We start from the raw sequence: 22,036 nt of genomic DNA on the forward strand, positions 1-22,036 counted from the left end.
AGTAATGTATGCATGTGTGTCTCTGGTATAATTCAGGGTATAATTGGAGACACAAACACACCACACACACATTTCCAGGTAACCCTTCCAGCAAAAAATGAGTTTAACTTTGTAAAATCTAGTATTTGATCTTCATACAGCTTTACTTTGCTGTGTGAAGCTATTTGTAGTTCATTAAACTGTTTAACAAATCTGTTTTGTTTTTAAGATGGAGAGGATACAGTACGAAATAAATCTCACTCTTCTAAAAGAGGCCTGTCTGATGAAGTGCAAGATGAAATTCCGAGGAAAAAGTCTAAGAAGGATAAGAAACACAAAGATAAGAAGAAGAAGAAGAAAAGAAAAAAGGAGAAAAAATATAAAAAGCAATCTAAGGAATCAAAATTAAATGCTGAGCATAAAGCATCTGAAGATATGCAGCCAGTTTCTCATTCGAAACCAGAAAGCTCAAGCTCGGTTTTGAGTGCAGAAGATATGGATTTAGGATCGGTATCTCCCTTAAAACAGTCTTCTGAATGGTTTATGGAAAAAACTGTATTTGAAAACCTGAACTCAACCGTTTCAGATTCACATGATGCATTCAGTTCAGATACCAGCAAACTGGATACATCTGAAGAAGATTCTACTTTAATCAGTGCTCAGGAGCTCAATGAAGTAGAACCTACCAGTGACAGAGAATTACAGGACGATACCTGTAGGCATATCAGCCTGGCTGTGAATTTGCATATAGAGGATGACTCTTTAAATGTTCCTGATGTGGAAAGTGGGGCAGTTTGTATGGATAAAGATGGAGTGGTTAGTATAAAAGAAATTGAACAACCTGAAGCAAGTTCAACATTGGAAGCAAAAGAAAAAGTCACTTCTGTTGAAAACAGCCCAAAGTCTACAGCATTGGAGCTGGAAGATTTGGAAACCAGTTTGGAGTCTGACACAGTGGAGGTGAAAGATTTAGATGCTGTTGCACAGTTTTTGCATCCTGAAAGCATGATACAATCCACAGCAACTTCATTTGAAAAGACTAGCTGTACATTCATGAAATCGCCTTTGGAGGCAGTTGTGGAAGCCAAAGATTCAGTGACAACTTTGGGATTTTTGGCTATGGTGGTTGGGAAAGATTTTGAAGCAACTTCAGAATTTTTGAATACAGCAAAGGTAAAAGCTTCTGAAAGAAATCTAAAACATGATGCAGTTATAGATATGAAAGATCTCAGAGTGCAAGACTCTGAGAGAATTGTCCTAATAAAAGATCTAGATAAAAATCTACAGACCGACTCTAGAGCAGAAAAGAAAGATTTGGAAGCAACTCCAGAATCTCTGCATGTAGTCACTGAAAAAGATTTTGAACCAGGTCTAGTACAGAAACTTAAGATTCAGCCAGAGGTTTCAAAGGGAACTATGGAATCTGATGTACACAAACGTACAGAATCAACTCTTGATGCTGAGGCAGTAAGAAAATTAAAAGAAACTCGACCCTCTGCAATCATGATGAAGTTGAAAGAGTCAGAAAAATATCCAAAACCTCTGGAAGTTGCAGCTTTAAGAAAAACACTAGAATTGGAGGATATGAACAGGATGGGTTTAGGAGCAAAACTGTCAGATGCAGCTGTAGAAGTGAAGAACTTGGAAACTGCTTCAGAGTTTGAGGAAGTGGACCCAGGGTTTTCAAAAGCTGAATGTGTAGCAGAAATCGAAAACTGGAACACAATTCCAAAATCTCTTAGAATGGTACATGTGAGGAATCTAGATAGTTCTTCGGAATTTGAGGGAGAAATACAAGCAAATTATTTGGAAACCTCTTTAGAAACTGTAACAGAGAAGAGGGGAGATTCTAAAATTATTGAAGATTCAGAAGCAATGGTTGGGGTGAATATTTCTGAAAGCATTTCAGGGTCTGGAAAAGTTGCAGAAATAAATAATTCAGAAGTGGCTTCAGAAACTTCTGACACAGTGAATAAACAGTATCTGGAAGTTTCAAAATATATAACTGTAGCAGATACACAAAGATTAAATCTGAAGGATTTGGAAAAAGTTCCAGAATCTTTAATGACAATGAAAACTTTAGAAAGCATTTCAGAACTCCAGTACATGAAAGGAACACAAAATGAGAATATTTTACAGTCTGATGCAGTGGCACAGAGAAAAGATTCAGAAACTAGTCTGGAGCCTGGAAAAAAAAGAGAGGAGAAAGATTTGGATGCTACTTCAGAGTCGCTGCATATGATATTTACCAACTATTCAGAACACAGTCTAGAACTTTATACAGAACCTGATAGTATGACGGCAAGTTCTTCAGAAACATTTCCAGAACTGTTTCCTGTGGTGGATGCAAGCAGATCAGAAGCACTACATACTAGGGAAACCAAAGACCTAAAAATGGTAGAATCTGAAACAATGCATAGATTGAATGTTTTAAAGAAAAAATTAAAATCTATGCAAGGAGATGTGAAAACATTGGAAGCAACCTCAGAATTTAAGGAAATGCCAACTGTGAAAGGTTCCAAAAAACTTGTAGTATCTGAAGCAGTGACCAAAAGGAAAAGAATTGAAACTGCTTCTTTTTCTGTGATTGAAATAGAGGAGAAGGCTTCTGATGCTATTGAGTATGTGGGAAAGGATCGGAATGGTTCTGAGACAGATTTTGATATTTTACCAGGGTGTCAGAAAGTGGCTGAAGACTCTGAAAAGGATCCTGAAAGAATAGCAGAAAACGAGCCATCTGCTGAGATTGAAGGCCCATTCACCCTTTCAAAATCTTTGCCAGAGATGGGCGTAGTAAGTTCAGGAGCAGCTCCAGAATTGGGGACTGTAAAAGAATTGCAAGAGTTGAAAGAAATAGTAGGATTTGCAAGAATGGTGGATGTAGGTGGTCCAAAGAAAACCTTAGAAATGGAGACTTTAGCATCAGTTGATTCAAAAGATGCTTCTGAATTAGTGAATATCACAAAAGATTTTGAATTGGTTTCAGAATGTCATGCTGAACGGAATTTAGAATCCTTGCAACTTGTGAAGACACAAGTCAGTGAAGTAAACGTAGATTCTCTGCGTGCTTTGGAAGTTAAATACTCAGGAACACATCCAGGATTTCTGTTTTCACATGAATTAAGTAATTTGAAAAATACACAGGAATTAGAAGAGAGGACAGAAACAACAGGATCAATAGCCCCAGAATCTCTATATGTAACTCAGAGAGATCTGATTATAGATCCAGAATCTGATGAAACTGAGCTAATGAATTCAGAACGTAGGCCAGAATCTGCCTACATAGCAAAAACAAATCCGGAGAACATTCTAAAATCTTTGTACATGATACAAGTGAAAGATTCAAAGTCAGCTTCAGAATCTAGGGTCATGGGTGTAAAAGACTTGGAAATTGATTCAGAATCTTCCCTCGGAGCAATTGTAGAAATAGGAGAAAACCTTTCAGAATGTGAACCAGCAGTAGTATCGGAGCTCTTGGAAATTACTTCAGAATCTCCCAGGAAAAATGAAATGCCCCTAGAATCACATCGTTTATCAGTGCTGCAAGTATCAGATGCAGCACTCAGAAGTGAAGTGTTGACAGATAAAGATTTGGAAGTAGATTCAGAAACCATATGTGTCATTGATATTGAAAATTTGGAAGTAACTCCGGAATGTGAAGAATTGGAAGTAGTAAAAAAACCAGAAGTCGTTCCGATGTCTTTGTTTGCACTAGAGATGATAGATAAACAAGCAGCCCCTTCCTCTGCCCATGCAATTGATGAATTAAAAGCAGCTAAAACAGTTGAAACAGCAGTGGAAGTAAACAAATTGAAAGCACCAACAGAGTCTGTGAACATATTGAAAGAAATGTTTCAATCTACTTGCATAGCAGATGTGAAAGGTTTAGAAGCAGTTCAGAAGTTGGAAGCTGATCTAGAACCTTTGGACAAAACTGAGATAAATACATACACAGTATCTGCTCTTGAAGGAAATGCAAATGATTCTGAAGCATTTCAGAGATGTTTACCAGTTGTAGGCACACACACTTCAGATGTCCTGCTGACAGCTGCAAGCAAAGCAAAACAAAAGGATTCTGGAGCAGACCTAAAACCGGATGAATCATTGGTGATAACATGTTCTGAACCAGGTTATGAATCTGTGAAAGCTTCAGAAAGAGAGACTTTTGATGCAGCTCTATCTGTGTTCACTGTGGAAGTCAAAGATTCAGGGGCAAGTTCCAGCTTTTTAGATACAGAAGAGTTGAAAGGTTTAAAAACTCCTCTGCAGTTTGAAACAACTCCAGAACCTCTGTGTGTGTTCAAGTCAAGAGATTCAGATGATGCTGTGGAACCAACTGTAGAGACAAAAGATTTAGGAGAAGCACTAAACTATGACACAGTATTAGATGTACAAGATCCAGTAGCCCCTAGAATTCATCTAAACACACCAGAATTAAAGTCTTCAGAACTGGTCTGTGGGCTAAAAGTAACTGACCCTGAAGGAATTCTAGATCTAAAAACTACTTCAGCATATCTAGATGTAGCAGACTTAAAGCCTTCTGACACAACTGCAGAGATGGAAGGATTAGCAATAATTGACTCTGAGATGCATCTGTCGACTTCAGAAACCAAGTATGTGCTAGAAGCATATCACTACAAAGCTGCTGCAGAATCTGAAGGCACAATGGAGAAAAATGTTCCAGAGACAACCTCAAAACTACTGTGTATGGAAGATCTGGAAACTACTCCAAATTTTAAAAGTGCTCGAGAAATAAAAGATGTAGAATCTTCACCACAGTCTGTGTGTACTGTGGAAGTAAGAGATTTTGAAGAAAGTGTAATCTATGAAGAAGTGTTAGATGTTTCAGAAATCACTCCAGGTATTGCAGCAGTAAAAGATTTTGGAGCTTCATCATATGTGATTGCAGAAACAGTAAAAAATTCAGAAACATTTTTGGAACGTGCACAGATATCAGATTTAATGGACAAACCCAAAGATGTGGAACCAGTGTGTTTGGCAGAAAAGTACCCTGGACCAACTGCAGAAATGACATGCATTGTGGATGTTAAAAATTCTGAGGCAAATTCAGGTTGTAAGGGTATAGTAGAACTGAAAGATACAGAACCCTTTTTAAAACCTGAAAATGCTTTGACATCTGTGCGTTCAAAAGAAATAGAAGATTTTGAAGAAACTCCTAAATATGAGTCTGTTGAAGTAAAAGATCTGCAAGTTGCTCAAACATCTTTGGGTGAAGAGGGACTAGATTTTAAAGGTATCTCAAAATCTGTGTTAGCTTCAGAGAGACAGGATTTGCAAAGAATTTCGCCTTCTGTACTTGTTTTGGAAGAAAAGGTCTCTGAAGAATCTCTAGGACCTCCCCATGGTGCAAAAGCAAAGCACTCTGATGCAGCTCCTGACTATATGAATGCTAGAGAAGTACAAGTTTTGGAACATTCAAAACATATATATATGGCAGAGGGTACACATTTGGAATCTGCTCCAGAATGTGTGGTTTTAACACAACCTAAGAATTCAGAAATTATGCCACAAATCATTTTGGAGGTGAAAGATTCAGAAGCAGCTTCAAAACCTTTGATCATGGCAAAGGAAATAGACTTAGATGGAACTGTGCAAGTCTCTTTGAAGGAAAAAGATTTAAATGCAAGTAAACCTGTATGCATAGCACCAGAAGAGAACTTGGAAGCAAGCCAACAGGTAGCAGTGGATTTGAAAACTTTAGAAGCTGCTCTGGAACCTGTGTGCTTGGCAGAAAAGGACTTGGAAGCAAGACAACCTGTAACTGTGGAAGTAAAAGATCTGGAAACAACTCTTGAACCTGTACACACAGCACAGGAAAAGGACTTGAAAGCAACTCCACTGGCCACTTTGGAGGATCAACATTCAGAAGCTGCAACAAAATCTTCAGATGTTATTAAGGAAAATGAAGGAAGTATTTTAAAAGATAAGAAAAGTGAAAAAATAAGCAGCAAAAGTAAAGATAAAAGTAAAAGTGGGAAAAAAACAAAAAAGAGTAGGTCAAAATCTCCTTCCAAGTCAAAGAAACGTAAAAAAAAGTCTAGATCACATTCCACTTCTAGACAGGTGGCATCAAGAAGAGCACGTTCTAGAAGTAGGAATGATTCTGATTCAAAGAAAAAACATTCTACCTCACACCACAAATCTAGATCAAAATCTGCTGACAAAAAAGAGGGTAAAGAATCATCACTAAGGTCTAGACGGAGGCGGTCACGGACTTCTGATCATCCTAAATCTAGATCCAAATCTGTTGAAAAGAGAGAAACTTCAGTAAGATCAAGGCGGAGAAGGTCCAGATCTTCTGATCATTATAAGTCTAGATCCAGATCAATTGACAGGAGAGACTTGGTAAGGACAAGGAGAAGATTGTCCAGGTCTTCTGATAATCATAGGTCTAGGTCTAGGTCTAGATCAGTTGACAAAAGGGAGACTTTGATAAGATTGAGGCGGAGACGGTCCAGATCTTCTGATCATCGTAAGTCCAGATCACAGTCTGTTGATAAACGAGAAACCTCAACAAGGACAAGGTGGAGACGGTCCAGGTCCTCCAATATCCACCGATCAAGATCCAGATCAGTTGACAAAGTAGATTCTTCAGTGAGGAGAAGGCGAAGGCGTTCTAGGTCCTCTGATCATTGCAAATCTAGATCCAAATCTCTTGACAGAAGAGAATCTTCAATACGATCAAGGCGAAGACGGTCAAGATCTTCTGATCATCGTAAGTCTAGATCCAGATCAGTTGATGACAAAAGAGAAACTTCAGTCAGGACCATGAGAAGGCGGTCTAGATCCTCTGATAATCGCAAATCTAGATCCAGATCAGTCGACAAAAGGGAGTCTTCAGTGAGGACAAGGCGAAGGCGATCTAGATCTTATAATCGCAGATCTAGATCCAAATCTGCTGACAAAAGAGAGACTTTAGTGCAGACAAAGCGAAAGAGATCCAGGTCCTATGATAATTGCAAATCTAGATCTAAATCTCTTGAAAAAAGAGATATTTCAGCCAGGACAAGGCGAAGGCAGTCCAGATCAGCTGACAAAGGGGAATCTTCAGTGAGAACAAGGCGGAAGCGGTCTAGGTCATCAGATAATCACAAATCTAGATCCAGATCAGTCGAAAAAGGAGTGGTTTCTGTGAGAACAAGGCGAAGGCGATCCAGATCCTCTGATAATCGCAAATCTAGATCCAAATCAGCTGATAAAAGGGAAACATCAGTGAGGACAAGGCGAAGACGTTCTAGATCCTCTGATAATCGCAGGTCCAAGTCCAAATCTGTTGACAAAACTTCAGTGAGAGCACGGCAAAGGCGGTCTAGGTCCTTTGATCACAAATCTCGATCAAAATCTGTTGACAAACAAGAGACTTCAGTCAGGGCAAAAAGGAGACGGTCCCAGTCTTCTGATAATCATAAATCTAGATCCAAATCCGTGGAAAAAATAGAGGCTTTGGTCAGGACAAAGAGAAGAAGGTCCAGGTCCTCTGATAACCACAGATCCAGATCCAAATCTGTTGACAAAACAGAGACTTCAGCAAGCTCAAAAAAGGAGCAATCCAAGTCTCCTGATGATAATTCTAGAACAAAATCTGCTGAAAAAGAAGATTTATCCTTAGCATCTAGACATAGAAGATCTAAATCACTGACTCATCAGAGGTCTAAATCCAAATCCAAATCCCCTGAAGGAAGAAAGGAAATAGACTCTTCAAATATTTCAAGAGAGAAATCTTCCAAATCTAGATCAAAGTCTCTTGAAAAAATAGAGGGAGCTGAATCTCTGGAAGCATCTGTGTGTAATCGTACGAAGTCTCCTGAACACCACAAATCTAAATCTAAATCAAGGTCTAGGTCAAAATCTCTGGATAAAACAGGAGAGAGAAAGAAGAGATCAAGGAGTAAAGGCTCAAAGTCCTCAGAACCCAAATCTAATAGGCATAGAACAGCATCACACTCTAGAAGGAATCGTTCTCGATCATTAACACGGAAGAGGACCTCAAGATCAAAATCTGATCATCGATCTCGCTCACGATCTCAAACTCGCTCACGATCATGTTCAAGACGTTGGAGGAGGACTAGGTCAAGATCAGCATCAAGACAGCGCTCTTTATCGAGGGAGAGGCGTAGGAGAGCTCGAAGAAACCGCTCAAGGTCTACTGACAGGAGGAGGAGAAGATCAGATTCAAGAGACAGTTACAGAGTGTCCCTCAGATTGCGGTCCCGAAGTCGAACACCTGCCCGTCTAAGGTGCACTAGGTCCACAGGGAGAAGACGGAGCACCAGTACATCACCAGATCATCGAAGATCTAGATCTTCAAGCAGATCACCAAAACGTCTAACTGATTTGGGTAATTAAACTTTTATTAGTATTCCACATAGATAAAATGTGTTGGGCAGCATTGAGACTAAGTTAGTTGTGACTGAGTCCCATTGAAATGGTTAGTCATGCCTGGCTTGTTTCATTAGTTTCAATGGTGCTTAGTTGTGACTATCTAGCTCATATGCTGCCTGTTAATTATATCCTAAACACTCATCTAGTTTCCTTTATTTTACAAATTTTATTTTAAGTGCTGTTAAAGCCCTATTCCTTGTTTACACAGAATTTATGTGCATGATACTTTGTATAATTTTATTGTCCATGCAGAAGAAAGCAGAGTGAAATTATTATATATACTAGCTGGCCCGGTGCAGAGCATCTGCGTGCTAATTCTCCCTGTCTCTCTCCCCGCCCCCCGCCCAATCCGGGTCCTTGTGCCACCTTCCAGCTATCCCCTACTATCCAGGATGGCAGTGGAGGTGCTGAAACCACCTTCCTGGCCCGCCCTGCCTCAAGCTACCCCATGGCGGTGGAGAGGACAGGGGCACTTGTGGTGAAAGCTCCTTCTGTGGGCCCACCTGCCATCCAAATGACCAGGTCGGGCTGTTCATGGCCCATTTGGGGGCTCTCTCAGAGAGACCTGAAATGGCCCACGGAAGGAGCTTTCACAGCCCCGACCAGCGCCTTGCCCTGTCATCTCTGTCTCCACCACCATTCCCACCTCACACAAAGGTTGTACGCCCCCACATTTTCATTGGCTGTGGGGGTGGTGGGGCTTGCCACATATGGCCTTAGTATATTATATAAATATAGATAGATGTACATTATGTGTAAAAGAGTAATGTATATCCACAGCTCAATATACTTAATTTGAGACCTTGTAGAGATATTGTAGAGGAAACCTTTGTACTGTAGTGTATTGTATTGTAGCATCTGTTTCTCTTTTGAGCATTGATCTGAATGTAAATGGCCTCAGAAATAAAACTCAGATGAGTTCGAGGGCTGCATTTGCCCTTCTAGCAGATGCTCAGAGTCCAGAGGCCGCACACACAAATTTTTCACTCAGAAATGCCAGTTCCATCCATGGTATTCAGGTATTATGTTAGCTTTACTAATGGTATTGGCTTTCAAGCCCTGAAGATGATAAACTAATTTGTGTGAAGCTTGGAAGAGATGCTGCACATCAGACCCCTAGGCCTTATGTTTCATATCCCTGGGCTAGAGCTGTTTACCACATATCAAAAATCAAGACTCAAAACCCTTGCAGGGCCTCACATCTTGGGCCTTCCTGCATATGTTGGACTGCAACTCCCATAATTGTGGACTGTTGACTACTGTGGATGGGGATAATGGGAGTTGTAATCCAGAAAAGAAAAGCCGGAGGGCTGAAGTTGTGCAGCCCTGTATGTGCCAGCTGAGGTGGTTGGTACCATCTGGGGGGGATGAATGTGCATTGTGATTTTTGACAAGGTCTGCACCTCTAGAGATGAAAAATGAGTGATAGCATTGCAATAATTTCAATGTGTTACCATGCTTTTATTGTCCTGACTGCTGGGCCTGCAATGACCAAGTTTGCAATTTTGTTTCAAAAACTTAAAAAAATTTAAAAACACAAAACGACTATAAAAAGTTATCGATGTCATGGGAATGGAAATGATAACTGGCAGGAATATCCTCCAAATATTACTCCGTGGAGAGAGTACACCAATTTTGTTCATTGTTACCCTAACCCAGAGCTGCTCAACTTCGACCCTCCTTCAGATGTTGGTCTACAGCTCCCATAACCCTGGGCTATTGGCCACTGTTGCTGGGAATTATGGGTACTGTCATCGAAAACAGCCTGGGGGTGCAAAGTTGAGCAGGCATGCCCTAACCCTTTCCTCTATGCAAAAATGACTGCAATTTTACCCAAATTATTTGCGCGTAGGGATAAATGAGTAGTGATACACAGAAAGTTGTAAGCGCAAGTGCAATAATGCTATCACCTATTTTCCATCTCTAGTCCCCTCTACAGATAGTAGACATTACCAAAAATCACTATGATCATTCATCTCCTGATATGGTACCAATGGCCAAAATTTGTGGGCCTGGCTCATGGAATAAATAAAATATACCCCCAAATGGTCATTTCACATAACCAGCTGATAAATAGATTGCTTTGTAATAGTAATTCGAGACACCAGTTCCTGACTGACTGACTTGGGCAGTCTTGGATATAGAGAAGGGATTAGCAGCACCCTTCAGCTTACTTAGAGTGATTTCATTCAGTAGACAAAGCACTACTGAATACCTCTTAACTGTGGCTGAAATTGAGTGGCTAGTTGTGGGACTTCGATTTTCCTTTTCACACACTTGAACCAGCCATCAGGTGCTCTCAGTTGCACAGGGAGATTTGATTTATTTTTCTTGAAATAACAGACCTCCATATATTATGAACGGGCTTTGAAAGTTCCCTTTGTTTCAAAATTAGTTTGCTGAGTAGCTTTGGAAAGCGCAAACCTGAAGTTCCCTTGCAAACTAATGCAGTTCTTTGGATACCAGACTAAATGTTAGGATTGTCAACTAATTAAGACATTTTTAATTGGTCTACTTTCTGCCTTTTAACCAATTAATTGATTGCTTAATTGATTAAAGAGATTTGTGTGTTACCTAAACCTGACCACAAGTATCATTTTGAAATGATGAAGTATGAGAGAGCTTGCAATTTAGTGAACAAAAGCTATCTATAATGGTTAGAAGGAAAGACCATAATCTTTATTGTATATTCATTCCCTATTAGAGTAACACATACACCAGAATCAAAATAGCCTCAAAGCCCCTTTAACCTGCAGATTCACAAATTTATCAACTAGATATTCTGGCTCACTTCTGGAGCCACTGAAGCCTCCTGAGCCCACTGAGCCCACTGCAAAGGTATTGTCAAGGTTTGAAGGACCCTCTGCAGCAATGTGGGCGGCATTTCAGGTGGGCTGAAGGGGCGCAACCAGGTGGAGGACAATTTCTGACAGTGGAGTTCCAACCAGTTTCTGGGCTCTTCCCCTGCAACCACCTGTGATGTAGCCGACTTAGTTGCTGAAGGCCCCTAAACACACAGCAACACTTTTTTGGCAGGCTCAGAGGGCCCCACAGAACTCCTGGATGGAGATTAGAGTACTGTTTTGAAAGCCTCTAAACGAAACCAAGACCTAATAGTTCATTAGTGTATTGTTGCTTATTTGAACTAGTTGAATATCTTCTTGAGAATATTATGTTTTTGTAAGATATCCTAGTTATTCTAACTGCAGTATTTAGAAATGTAATTTGGGTAGTTAAATATAATATTTAAATTAATATTGTTAGCTTGTTTCTTTAAAATAAGATTACAACTTCATGTTGTAAAGTTTCAAGTTTGTAAATGCTAAAACGATGAGACATGTTTAGATGAGGAAAATCCGGAATGGTAAATTTAGTGCTCCTGACATAGAATCTGTGTCATTGAATGATTCATTGAAACTGAGATATGTATGAATTTTATGTAACTTGGAACAATTCCAGTTCTGAAATATGCTCTAAAAGCAAAGTTATGTGGGAATGCACCCTAATAATTAAGATGATTCAAAGTAATGAATAAATTCTTAATGTTCTTGTAGACAAGGCACAGTTACTTGAAATAGCCAAAGCAAATGCAGCTGCCATGTGTGCTAAGGCTGGTGTGCCTCTGCCACCAAGCCTGATGCCTGTTGTAGTTCCAGAAAAGAAGGAGGAGAAAGTGACCCAGAAGACAGCAAAAGAGACAATAATGGAACTCACTGAGGTAAGAGGTCCTATATTAGAGATGGGTGTGCATAATGTATGAAATTGACTTCTGCTGAATCAAACGATTGGTCTGTTTAGGTCAGTATTGTCCGCACTGACTAGGTCAGCCGTAATGTGTACCCATGGTTTGTGCTAATAGAATCCAAAGCATGGTGTGAGCTTCCATACCTAGAACAGGCAAACTGTTTTAGAGCTGCTCGTTTTCTTGTGCTTTCCATCTGCCAAGGCTTCAACTTCATAAGGTCACTCGCGTTGCCATGGTACAGCAGCTTCTTGAGGTGGAGCAATGTCTAACAATGGTTTGTGAATTCAGAAATCATGAGGAATCCCAGCCAGCACTAATTCTGGTTTGCAAACCAACTTCAAATCATGGCTTTGCAAATCTGAAACAAGCCATGGTTTGTTGACTGACATGGGTTCAGCCAAACAAACCACAGTTAAATGAAATAAACGATGGGTATGACATAAAATGTCTGAACTAGCCCACTGACTGGCAGCAACTAGCAGAATTTGACAAAGTCTTTCTCAGCCCTACTTGGTGACTTGAACCCAGGACCTTTTGCATACAAAGCATGTACTCTACCCCTTAGCTGTGACCCCCTTCTTCACTGGGTTGTTTACTCTTGGAATGGAATGTTGCTTGTGGCACTATTCCAATTATTTGATGAGAATAATAAAATTAGTTAGCCTGTATCTGGGACATGATCAGATCAAATTATGCTGGGAAAACCAGACAGAACTCAACTAGTATTTCACGCTCTGGTCTCATTCTTTCAAGTGTGGTGATTTTGCGATGATCTCAATAAAGTTTGTTGTATTGAAACCATGGCCCTTTAGTGGATATGTGCTCCATGTCTAATCTTAAAGGTAGTGTCATAGCCAGGCAGTCGCTATCCTTGACTTACATTATTACTACTATACTATTACTACCAGGGACGGATCCAGCAGGAAATTACAGGGAGTGCCTCAGGAAGTATTCCCCCCCCCAATTAAAAAATGATTGAGCACTGCTGTTTCAGTGCAGTGCAGCCAGGCATGGGACAGAAGAGAACCTAGATGGCTGAAGCACAGAAGGGGTTGTGACAGTGGCACCTGGCAAAGAGTGGAGGAGGCACATGCTGCAGCCTGTCCGCCCCCTTCTCGTTGCGCTTGCTCTCGGCCCGGCCAGGATGGGGAAAGGAGATTCTGGGTGATACGGGAGACAGAGCATGTTGGCAAGGCACACGCTGGCTCTCTGGAGCCTGCTGCAGTTGTGCTGCTGCCTTGCATGTGTGGCAGGAAGGGAGAGGACTGGAAGCAGAAAGCACAGCACACAAGAAGGGGAGTGGCAAGCAGGCACATGCAAGGAGACTGTGGCTCTGGGCTGCAGTCCGGCGGCTACACTCTCTCCAACTCCGAGAGAGTCACACTTGGCCAGCCCCCTCTGAGCCACCCTGGGATGTGGAGATGCCTGCCAGGCAGTGGTGGGAGACAGAACTTTGACAGAGGGTGCCAGAGCACCCTGGCACCCCTTGCTGGATCCGCCCCTGATTACTACAAATATGTATTTACTGCTTTTCAGCAAAAGTTCTCAAAATTATTTACATAGTAAATAATATGATGATTCCCTGTCTTCAAAGGGCTCACAGTCAATAAGAAACATCAGGTAGGCCCCAGCAGTAATCACTGGAGGGATACTGTCTTGGGTTTGGATAGGTAGCATTGTGTTGCCTACTGAATATAAGCGAATCGCCACATTAAAAGGTGCATCTTTGCTCAGTTAAAGGGGTATTCTCATAATCACTGTTATATAAATGTATCTGTCCATTCCTTTGTATCATACCTATTGTTTTCATGTACAACAGAATATTGCTGCTTGGTGTTTTTTTTAGAAATGCAAGAAGATTGCACAGAGCCAGGAAGATGATGTGATTGTGAATAAACCTCATGTATCTGATGAAGAGGAGGAAGAGCATCCTTTTATTAATCATCCCTTTAAACTCAATGAGCCCAAACCTATTTTTTTCAATTTAAGTGTAAGTACTGTAAAATCACAGCTTGCAGGATTATTGTTGTTTGTTCATGTAGGTAATTCTGTAAAATAATTGTGACAACTGGCAAATTGGGCTAATACTGATTTTTAGAAATATTCTCTTGCAAAGAAATGTTAACTTAGTCTCCACAAGGGGTGCACAAATGTTGACTGGCCCCGGTAGTCATTCCCTGCAAACCCCCACCCCAACTATCCAACAGTGAAGTCCATTTCCACCATGATACTGCAACAATATTATCAAATATTAATACAATCATATCAAAATTAATCAGGTTTTGTATTAATAACTCGGGCTTTGTTTTCTAGTTGGTTTATTCTAAATTTAAGAATTAATAATTATAAGTGAATTAATTAATTAAATTAATAACTCGGGCTTTATTTAAAAGACCCTTAAGACACACCTGTTTTCTCAGGCTTTTAATGTAATTAATTAAAATAATTTTAAACTGCTTGTATTTATCCTTTGAAATTATTTTAATTGTTTCACTCTGTGAATTGTTTCTAATTGTTTTTGTTTTTATATTGTAATTTGGATTGTGTACAAAGCTGTATATATCAGACAGTATATAAATATGATGGATAAATAAATATTTGGGTGAATGTGCACATATATTTTTTTCTTTTAATCTGTGATTTTGTGGTTTGACTGCTTTTCCTAATTTTTAAGGCTGATCTTTTCTGCCCTGCAAATATATTGATATACTTTTCTTAAAAAGGTTAATGTCATACATCATTTACATTTTTGGGTGCAAAACTTAAATTGTATGGAAAGTGTGGGTTTTGACTGATAAGGATAATTCCCTGTCCAATAAATGATACTACAAAAGTGAAGAATGGCAGACAAGTGTTTCAAAAAGCAGAAATGCTGTTAGATGCAGCTTTTCCAAACTGGAGCACTGAAACTTGCTGCCCACAGGGTTTGTCAAGGCTATGCTCTGAGCTTGGTTTTTTAGATTCAGGATTCATGATGAAACCAGATGTTTAGCATACAAAAGACCCTTCATTTAGGGTGCTCCGAATGGCCCCCCAAATTCTATTATAATTTTGATTTAAGGTTTCAGAGTTGTATCCAAACCCTACTTTCTGCTCATGTTATCTAGTGCTTGTGCAAGAGAGGCTGTGTTTTTTGCTGATTCTCCCTTGCCCCTCCAGTCTCCTGAACCCTCTAAAAATCTGCTTCTGAAGGATTGGAGGACCCTCAGAAGTAGATTTTCAGGGGGTGCAGGAGGCAGTGAGAATTGGCAAAAAATACACCTCCCTTCTTTTGCGTGAGTGCTAGATAGCATGAATGGAAGGTGAGGCTTGGATAAAACCCTCTTTTTAAAGAGGAAGGAAACCTGTTGTATTCCAGTTATAACACTACTGCCTTACTTTCTACTGTTCCTGACTACAAACTTTGATTCCTTTTTATATTCTTCATGGCTTCAAATTCTGTGTACACTTACCTGTAAGCACCATTCAAATCAGTGGGATTTGCTTTGGAATAGGCTCAGACTGTAAAACACTCTGAGCATTTACTTAACAAAATCTTTTCTGCCAGCTGCAGTGCAATCTTTGCATTTCTAACAAGCGAAGTGATCACACAAAGAATTGTTACCATTTCTAAATGCTTGCTCTGTTTAGTCCCTCAGCTTCATTCTTTAAGATAAAACCACTCTGAATAGAAATTCAACAAGTTTCCATCTGTACCATTTGAAGGCTCTGTATGCCTGCCTGTGTCTCCTTTCATAAGGGGGAAAAACTAGGGGGCTGTAAGTTGGCAGGCTGAGAATCTTACTGAGAAAAGAAAGCAGCGAAATTTCAGCATACTTTAGCCAAAATAGACACCACTTCATTATCTAGAAATGTTGAGCAACCCCCCCCCAATAAATAAAAAAATTAAAATGACAGCATAATTAAACTGTAATATAGTGTGACCAAGGTTGAATGCACAAGAAAGGATGCTTCTGGCTTTGCATTGCTGTAAAGAAGAGACTAGTGGAACCAACTTTCCCTTTTACAGGGATTCCAAGATGTTGTTGACTACAACTCCGAGCATCCCCAGCCTCAATGGCCTTTGATTGGGGATTATGGGAGTTGTAGTCAACAACATCTAAGAATCCCTGTTAGAGGGAACACTGAGTGGAACAAAGGCATTTTAGTGCCTAAAATTTCAACTTGAATAGTCGTTAAAATAGTTAAGGTGAATTATCTGGAGGAGTCATGAACACTGTGTCTCCTCGGATGGTAAGCATCAGGCAAAAAAGATTGCCTTTTCTCATGCTGCCTCTGGGACATCATGTGTTCAGAGGAATAAGCACCTATGAATTTACACACACTGGTTAAGACAGTTTTTTTGTAAATGTTTTGTAATTAATGATCTGGTTCACATAATATGCACACTATGTTGCCCAGGTTTAGGGATCTGGTAAGTGACAACTTCAAGGAAGTGCATATTTCTGGGGGTTTTAATAATATAGTTTTAGAGAAGTTGTAACTTGACCTATACTTTTATTGGTAACAAAGGATACATCAGTCAACTTAGTCTCTAAAATTTTAAAACTTCAAGTTCAGAAATTATCCATTTAGTTTTACTGTTAGCTTTCAGTTTGTTACAGGTGTTTTGTCATACACAACACTTAAGAATGTTTTCAGAATATATGTATGCATGTTTGATTACTCATAATTGTATGTCTTTTAAATTTTGCTTTTAAGACTCCAACCATAAAGCCAACACCTCCAAAAACTCAGGTTATTTTGACAAAGGAGTTTCCAGTCTCTTCTGGATCACAACACAGGAAAAAAGAAGCAGACAGTGCGTATGGAGAATGGGTTCCAGTTGAGAAGAACAAGGATGAGACCAAGGATGACGTGTTTCCCAACCCAGCCAATCTGGAGGTAAGAATTAGAAAAGTCTTAAGACATGATTATAAAGCTCTTCGTCTGAAAGAAAGCAGGGATATGGCTATTTAGACTGCAATGCAGGGAACCCCTATAGGTATGTGCACAGAGAAGGGGCACTGTGACCCAACACAGCTCCTTGTGCTGTGTTGCAAGCTGCTTTTGAAAGTTGTCACGTTCAAAGGTGCCAAACAATGCATGTAGCAGCTGATGGGGAGGAAAAACGTGCAGAGGGCCTCACTGCATATTGTGCACTCTTCTGAATTGCAATCTGTCTTTATTAACTGAAAAACAGATGAAGCATCTGACCAAATAAGGTTCAGAATACTTTGGGTTGTTACTGTTACAGTCTGATTTTTGCATTGTTGTGTTTGATGCCTGAAATGCTGGTGCTCAGGCAGATGCAAGAAAAGTCAGTGCTTGCCTGATGCTTTATCAGTGTCCAAATATTTATTTATTCATTCATTCATTCATTTAGCACATTTTTATTCTGCCCCCTACAACCAGAGAAGGGAAGACACTGATTTTGTTAGGAAGCGCATCCCGAAGTCCCTGGCCAACCCTAGAAAAGGCCTGGTTTTGAGTCGCCACCCACTGAGCTGGTGGCAACGGCAACCAGATCTCCTGAGATGATCTCATCCATCCCATTACTGCCTCAAGTAGGCATTTAGGGAAGTTAGGCCATTTCCTGATGAAGTTGACATGAAGAAAAAGATTGGATATAATCAGCATATTGATAACATCCTGCAGCAAATCCCCTGATGATCTCTCCCAGCGGTTTCATGTGAATGTTAAAAAGCGTTGGAGATAGTATGGAGCGCTGTAGGACTCTATACAATAGTTCTCATTTTGGAGAGCAACAGTCTCCAAGCAACACCATTTGGAACCTCCACTTCCAACTCCTTCAGGCGATACCTTGGCCGATGGTATCGAAAGCCACTGAGAGATCTAAAAGAATCAACAGAGTCACTCTCCCCCTGTCTATTCCTAATTGAAGATTATGTGACAGGCCGATGAAGGCCATCTCAATCCCATAGCCCAGTGTGAAATGGGTCCAGATAATCTGCTTCTTCCAAGACTGTCTGGAGCTGAGACCCCACCACCTTCTCAGTCACCTTGCCCAACCATAGGAGAGTTGGAGACAGGCTGGCTACTTATGAGGGATCCAGTGCAGATTTCTTAACAGTGGTCTAATAATTGCCTCCTTGAGACAAGGAGGCATCCTGCCCTCCCTCAGAGAAGCATGTATGATCTTAACAAGACCCTCTCTAATAATCTTAACTGCTAGATCGTATAAGTCATGATGGGCAAGGGTCATGGGGACAGGTGGTAAGGTGCAGTGTCACAAGTATCTTGTCCACATCCTTGGGAGTCACAAACTGAAATAGATCCAATTAAACATACAAGAGGAGCTGCTGGACACCTCCACAGTAGGCTCTGCAGTAACTGGCAGAACCAACCTTAAAGCCTTGCAAGGCTTCTTGGAATCCTGTTGGATCCAATAGCCTTTTCCGGCAGACCATCCTTTCACCCTGTGGAGGAGGGTTGTAGCTGTGAGTCCAACTTTACCAGATGGTGGTCTGTCCATGGCAATGCGGAAATCACAGGATCCCCACCCACGGAACACTATTGTGATCAGAGGAAAAAACAAAATCAGGCGTATGACCAGCAACGTTTGTTGGTCCTCAGACCACTTGGGTCATGCCTATAGTTGTTATAGCCACTGTGAACTCTTGAGCTGATCCTGACAAGTTGGTTCCAAAGTGAACATTAAAGTCCCCCAGAACTATCAGTCTGGGAGACTCCAATGCCAACTCTGCAACCAAGTCAGACAGCTCAGTTAGAGACTTTGTTGGGCAGCGTAGTATTATGTAGTAGTAAAACTAATCTGATGACCAGATCGTGAGCATGCTGCATAGATGCACTGATTGTTAATTGATATTTTAATGCTGGTATTTTCATTTTGTTTAGCTCTACATACTACAAAAACAACTATTTCCTCATGCATATAAGACTAAGATGCTCTAAATATTTATTCCTAGCAAAATATCCATTATTGTAACTAGTGAAGTATGTATTAGAAGGGTTCTGCCGAGCTCCGTGAAGTACAGCATTCTGTTTTTCACGGTGTGCACCCCTCCTCCACATTGTTCCCTTTGACAGGGATTCCCAGATGTTGTTGACTACAATTCCCAGCTGCAGTGGCCTTTGGCTGGGGATTCTGGGAGTTGTAGTCAACAACATCTGGGAATCCCTGTTAGAGGGAATGGTGGCGGGGAGGGGTGCGCACTGTGAAAAACAGAATGGGAGCAGGAACACTGCTCTACCCGATGCTTCTGGGAAGCCCACATAAGAACATGAAAGCAATAGCCTTTCCTGGCTATTTTTTATAATTAATGATTATAAGTATAATTAATAACAACAACAAACATCTGTGTGTGTTAGCCACCCCGTAACAACTTGTTCTCTGGCAGCTCACAACACAATATTAAAACATCCAATAAGAATACATCAGATCACAACACACACACCCCAAACCCACAATACAAAACAAACTTAATACTTGTTCTCTCTTTTAGTTTCCCTCCCATCAACTAGAATTCAGTTCTACATAGTCATGACGATGGCTAGCAGCCTATTTTAGACCTCCTTTCCATGAGCTTGTCTAATCCCTTTTAAAATTGCCTAAGCTTGTGGTCATCACCATTATCCCATGACAATGAAGGAGTAACTTATAGGGGCACTGGAATGGGAGAAGTAGCTTCTACCCAAAAGCGGTCTCAGCTTTGAACGCAGCAAAACACAGCTTCTGAGGGGTTTTTTGTATTTAGTTTTTAGAGTTTTTTAGTGGGTTTTTAGTGGGTTGATGGGAGGGGGGCGTATGGGTATATGTTTAGATTATTCTTGTTAGGTCCTGTAGTAGTGGTTGTAGATTCTTTTCAATCTCGTTGGTTCTGCACAGGACAATGACAATAAAGATTTATCTATCTATCTATAGCTTGTCTGCAAGATCACTGTAAGGAAGTCTGGTGACTTTTCTCTATGTATCAGGCAAATAAGACATGTTGCGCTCCCTGTAAGGAATTCCTGTCATTGAGGGCTAGGATACCCAAAGTCACAGAGGGCCATTGTTGCTCCTTTGTGACAGTGCTCCCTAAGTCAGACTTATTGAGTTAATAGGAGGAAGTAAAGAGGTGTACTTAATGACATCATTGGCTTTCCCAGTGATTCTAGCCTTCTATCTGTATGCCATTGCCTTTTCTTCTGTATTCCTATCTTGGTTCTGTTTCTTGTTCATGCTAGAGCAGGGATTCTCAACGTTGGGTCCCCAGACGTTATTGGACTTCAACTCCTATAATCCCCAGTCTCTGTGGCCTTTGGTTGGGGATTATGGGAGTTGAAGTCCAATAACATCTGGGGACCCAATGTTGAGAATCCCTGCCATAATCCCTAGCCCCAGTGGCCTTTGGTTGGGAATTATGGGAGTTCAAATCCAATTACATCTGGGGACCCACATGTTGAGAATCCCTGTGCTAGAGTGTATCTGGAGCTGACCTTTATATTGTCCTCTATAGAGAATACAATGTCTTAGTTATGCAGCTTTTTAAAAAGATTACTTGTATACCTGTACTATTTTGTAGCCTGTGGACATCTCATCGGCATTGAATGAGCGGACGTTAGCCCAAAAGAGGCTTACAGAAAATACTTTTGATCTGGAGGCCATGTGCTTGTTAAATCGTGCACAGGAACGGGTAGGTTGCAGCTTCTTTTTGGTCTTTCAGGCGCTTTTTGAAACCTGTACACAAACTGAAGTGGCACACTTCAGAAATCATTCTACTTTTTACACACACATGTGGCCATGTTAACTTTAAAAGTCTGGTGTTAATAATTTGAAGCTTTTAATCTACATTTGGATAATCCTAAATTTGGATAGAGTATGAGGTAAAATGTGTTGGCTTTCAAACAGAGACTTTTAGCCTTTGAACAGCCGTCAATATGGAGGCTACAGGGCCATTTTTGCATAGTAACCCTACCCAATGTCAGATTTTAAACACAACATGGCACTGCATGCTTTGGAATAGAATGGTTTGCCTAGAAGTATGTGAGCATATCTAATTTAAGGAACTGGGTTGAAGCCATCTTTGAATCCTTGGACTTCCAATTCCTTGGAAAAGAGATGTTCTTGGTGACCTGAGGGATACTTTTGTATACGTTTTTTCTTTTTCTCGGGAGGAAAAAAAGACTACCACTACTTCAGCTATTAATGCAAAACTAGCAGAACCAGATGCAGACCATCTGCGCCTCAAGCCCATCTCCCCGGCTTTCCCCCATTCTTTCTTCTCCCGCTTTCTGCCCCCCCCCCACGCCTGCCCGCTGGTTGCCACTTTCTCTCCCCGCCCCCACGCCCGGTCACCGTTTTCTCCCCACCCACGCCCACCCGCCGGCCGGTTGCCATTTCTCCCCCTCTGTTTGCCAACCAGTCGCCACTTTCTTCCCCCCCAATGCTTTCCCTCTGGTCGCTGCTTTCTCACCCCCAATGCCTGCCCTCCGGTCATTGTTTCTCTCCCCCCCGCCCTCTGGTCACTGCTTTCTCCCCCCCACCCACTGGTTGCCGCTTTCTCCCCCACGCCCGTCCGCTGGTCGCCACTTTCTCTGCTCCCAAACGCCTGCCCGCTGCTTTCTTCCCCCCGCCTGCCTGCCCACTGACTGGCTGGCTGGCTGCTGCTTTCTCCCTGCTCGCTGCTTCTTCTTTCCTCTCCCCCTCCCTTCAGTTCGCTCGCGAACTATCGCAAGAGCTGCCACGCATGGGATTTGCCATGGGTATGTCTTAGTGAATGATATACAGTGGGTATTGGAAAGAATCACCCCCTTTGATAGACCTTAAATTCTGGTTCCCTTACATCCTGAAATGAAAACACAAAGAAAATTCCCTTCACCAGCTGTACTTATCCAATGCAACCTATTGAAAAACATCACAATTACAGTCCAGAAAAAGTGTCAGAAATAAAAAACAAGAATTAC

At 41.0% G+C, this 22,036-nt stretch overlaps 1 protein-coding gene across 7 annotated transcripts in view; it reads left to right on the forward strand.

Moving 5' to 3' along the window:
* The window catches only part of SON (SON DNA and RNA binding protein), a 51,849-nt gene that overhangs the window by 8,904 nt on the left and 20,909 nt on the right, over positions 1 to 22,036 (forward strand). For 6 of the 7 annotated variants that reach the window (XR_008319656.1, XR_008319657.1, XM_053310596.1 and 3 more), the window contains exons 3-7: positions 209 to 8,338; positions 11,937 to 12,100; positions 13,974 to 14,117; positions 16,829 to 17,011; positions 20,656 to 20,766. Coding sequence is in view for 5 of the 7 variants with exons in the window: in XM_053310596.1 (XP_053166571.1) it covers positions 209 to 8,338; positions 11,937 to 12,100; positions 13,974 to 14,117; positions 16,829 to 17,011; positions 20,656 to 20,766 (8,732 nt within the window). In the remaining 2 variants the exon portion in view is untranslated. The remainder of the gene's footprint in view (positions 1 to 208; positions 8,339 to 11,936; positions 12,101 to 13,973; positions 14,118 to 16,828; positions 17,012 to 20,655; positions 20,767 to 22,036) is intronic. The other variant, XM_053310597.1, reaches the window with a different exon arrangement.

This window comes from Hemicordylus capensis, chromosome 3, assembly GCF_027244095.1.
Source record: "Hemicordylus capensis ecotype Gifberg chromosome 3, rHemCap1.1.pri, whole genome shotgun sequence".
NCBI classification, from domain to species: Eukaryota; Metazoa; Chordata; class Lepidosauria; order Squamata; family Cordylidae; genus Hemicordylus; species Hemicordylus capensis.